This window comes from Anarrhichthys ocellatus, unplaced genomic scaffold, assembly GCF_004355925.1.
Source record: "Anarrhichthys ocellatus isolate YVR2014 unplaced genomic scaffold, GSC_Weel_1.0 scaffold2502, whole genome shotgun sequence".
In the NCBI taxonomy this organism is placed as follows: Eukaryota; Metazoa; Chordata; class Actinopteri; order Perciformes; family Anarhichadidae; genus Anarrhichthys; species Anarrhichthys ocellatus.
In genome coordinates, this window is record NW_022282476.1 from 1 (window position 1) to 2,857 (window position 2,857).

At 42.7% G+C, this 2,857-nt stretch overlaps 1 protein-coding gene across 2 annotated transcripts in view; it reads left to right on the top strand.

Moving 5' to 3' along the window:
* The first annotated feature begins 6 nt into the window (after positions 1 to 6).
* The window catches only part of LOC116378381 (cyclin-dependent kinase-like 5), a 7,406-nt gene continuing 4,555 nt past the window's right edge, over positions 7 to 2,857 (top strand). For both annotated transcript variants that reach the window (XM_031840244.1, XM_031840245.1), the window contains exons 1-2: positions 7 to 843; positions 2,149 to 2,229. In XM_031840244.1, coding sequence (XP_031696104.1) covers positions 640 to 843; positions 2,149 to 2,229 — 285 coding nt within the window. In that variant the 5' untranslated portion in view covers positions 7 to 639. The remainder of the gene's footprint in view (positions 844 to 2,148; positions 2,230 to 2,857) is intronic.

A 2,857-nucleotide genomic window follows, 5' to 3' on the forward strand; every position in this document is an offset into this window, starting at 1 on the left:
ACCAGAGGAGTCGCCCCCTGGTGGACACTAGAGAGAATGCAAGTTGCAAGTTTTATGACACTTCCGCATTGACTTCACTCGGCAGAACCGGAGGTTGCCATCTGGTTCTAAGGTGTAAAATCAAAAAAAAAACAATATCCTGCCTATTCCTCAGCAGGATATTGTTTCTAACAGGTCACTGAGACGTCTGAATATTTCGTATAACAAAACTCCCAATCAATGTTTTCTTTTGTCTTCATCTCCTTATGTTGTAAAATGACTCTAAGCAGAAACTCCACTTCGTCGTCCGTCCACATGTGAATCAAATATAGTATTCGTCATCGCACCAAATATCAAACTTGTATAATATAGAAATAATTAGCTATTTATTTACTATTGTTTGCTATTTGTTGACACCGACGAAGAAGAATCAGCTCACTGAGCGTGCTCAGAATCTTCCTCTCTGGTATTTGAAGTATCGTTGACGTAGCCTTTATCGCCACGTACTGGCCCGGAGTCGTTTTTATTTATTTATTTTGTAAAAAGAAAAGTGGCAAGGACAAAATTTTATTTTAAAACATAGGGGAAAATATCTGGACATTTGCCTCGGAGCTAATCTCACATCCTTTTTCTCATGCCCGACCTTCATCACCATTTGAAATGTGTGGTCCCAGGGCTCCTTATGGGAAGGCCGTGGACATGTGGTCGGTGGGCTGCATCTTAGGGGAGCTGAGCGACGGGCAGCCTCTGTTCCCGGGAGAGAGCGAGATTGACCAGCTCTTCACCATCCAGAAGGTGTTGGGACCCCTGCCGCCAGAGCAGATGAAGCTCTTCTACAACAACCCTCGCTTCCACGGGCTGCGGGTAAACGCCTCTATTTACCCACAAAACCTCTCACTACTGACCCTCACCGCCTTCCATGTCTTTCTTCTTCCCTCATTCATTTTCTGTCTCTTGCTTGTTTTTTTTTCTTCTTCTCCTGGCTGAGTTTTGCTTTGCCGTGACTGATTGGATCACAGTGACTCATGCTGTATCATGCATCCTGTACGCTCTGTGAGGTGGTGGGGGGGGGGGCTGTGATAAGGTGGTACAAACAGACCTGGGTCGTACTTCCCCTTCGCCTCCCTGCCCATGCCTCAGGATAGATTAGTTTTGTAAACTGCCCCTCTGTGAATACCTGACAGTGAATACCCACTAATGAGGCCCTCTGTTTGATAATGCTGCATTTTTTAAAGTTGGGACACTAATGGGGATAAACATTGCTATTGGATTTTACGAATTTTGTATTTGTTAATGTCTGGAGGTGCTCTTTAAGAATACATTTAAGGGTTTCCTTCAACTTAGTTAAAGTTCAACTTCATAAACTTCTATACAATCTGACTTCTTTTTGCAACCAGAGGAGTCGCCCCCTGCTGGCCAGTAGAGAGAATGCAAGTTTTGCAACATGTGAACAGGCCCCATGTACAGTATATATGGCACTAAAAGAGGTGAATGAAGAGGAACCTTCATCTGTTTCTCTAGGTGTTTTTTAATGGGAATGTGGATCTTTCGGATCAATGTGAGGAGTGATTATGGTCTGGTCTTTGGTCTCGATACACTCCGGTCCCGGTCTTGGTTATAGCTAGTCGTGACTACAAAACTGCAACGGTCAGTGAAATTGTGTGAGTCAGTGATCGGTGGTTCAGATGGAGGAGAAGCAGCGTCTACAGGGTGACGTTCAAGAAGACAAAGACACAATAACACAGACCACAACAGTAGTGATGCTATCATGCAAAGTCACACAAGACATATTATCAGTGTGGCCGAGCAGCATACCAGAACACAACAACAAATAAAACAGGTAATACATGTGAAATAAAACCAGATATTTTTGTACAAAGAAACCTTTTTCAACTTGCTGATTATTGATGACAATTGTTGAGGCTCCCTCTTTCTCTTGTGACGATCAATAACTAACCCATTAAGTAATATTTAAGTTCCCTTTCAATGAAGACTAGTTAATTACTCCTGTCCTCTACACACGAAGCGCAGTTGGCTGATATTGCTGGTCTTTTCACAAAGCATTATTGCATTATTCGGTCATTTATCACTTGGACATTTGCTGTTGTTGCCACAGTTTTTTTTCATTTATTTTTTTGCTGAACTATGATCCACTGTTTCTTGTTTTAGTTCCCTGCTGTGAATCACCCCCAAACGTTGGAGCGGAGATACCTGGGGATCATCGGCGGAGCCCTGCTGGACCTGCTGAAGGTCGGGAATCTGCAGAGATTTTTATTTCTGCCTCTTATCTTAAATCTTAAACATCTAGATATCTGATACTTTTGCATCATTATTACAGTGTTTTTTTATTAATATTATTACGTCGTGACTGCTTCGGCATCTCTCAGCTCGCATCCCGGCTCCGGCTGATGCTGTTATTGCTGCGCCTGCACTGTAAACAGGAGCTCCATGTCAAGAATGTGGGCTGTGCTTGTGCACTTGCGCTTTTTTCCCCCAGCAGATAGAATGACTCACCGCAAACATAATGTCATCTCAGGGCTGACTGCAGCGAGGACAGGCTTCTCTCTCTCTCTCGCTTCTCATCAGGGCCTTCTTCAGTTGAGCTTACATATTGATTTGAAAGAATATATGTTTTCTGATTGCTAATGCAAAGCTGTTTTAGTTCCTGTTGTTGTCCTGAGAAACAGAGAAAAGTAGCTGCCACTATAAATATGAGTTTAAACGAACTCAAGAGTTCACAAGCTGTCTTTTAATTTCAGTGCATTAATGCAGGATTCAACAAAACAACCAACAGTTAGGTTTAGACAACAAAACCAACAGTTAGGTTTAGACAACAAAACCAACAGTTAGGTTTAGGCAACAAAACCAACAGTTAGGT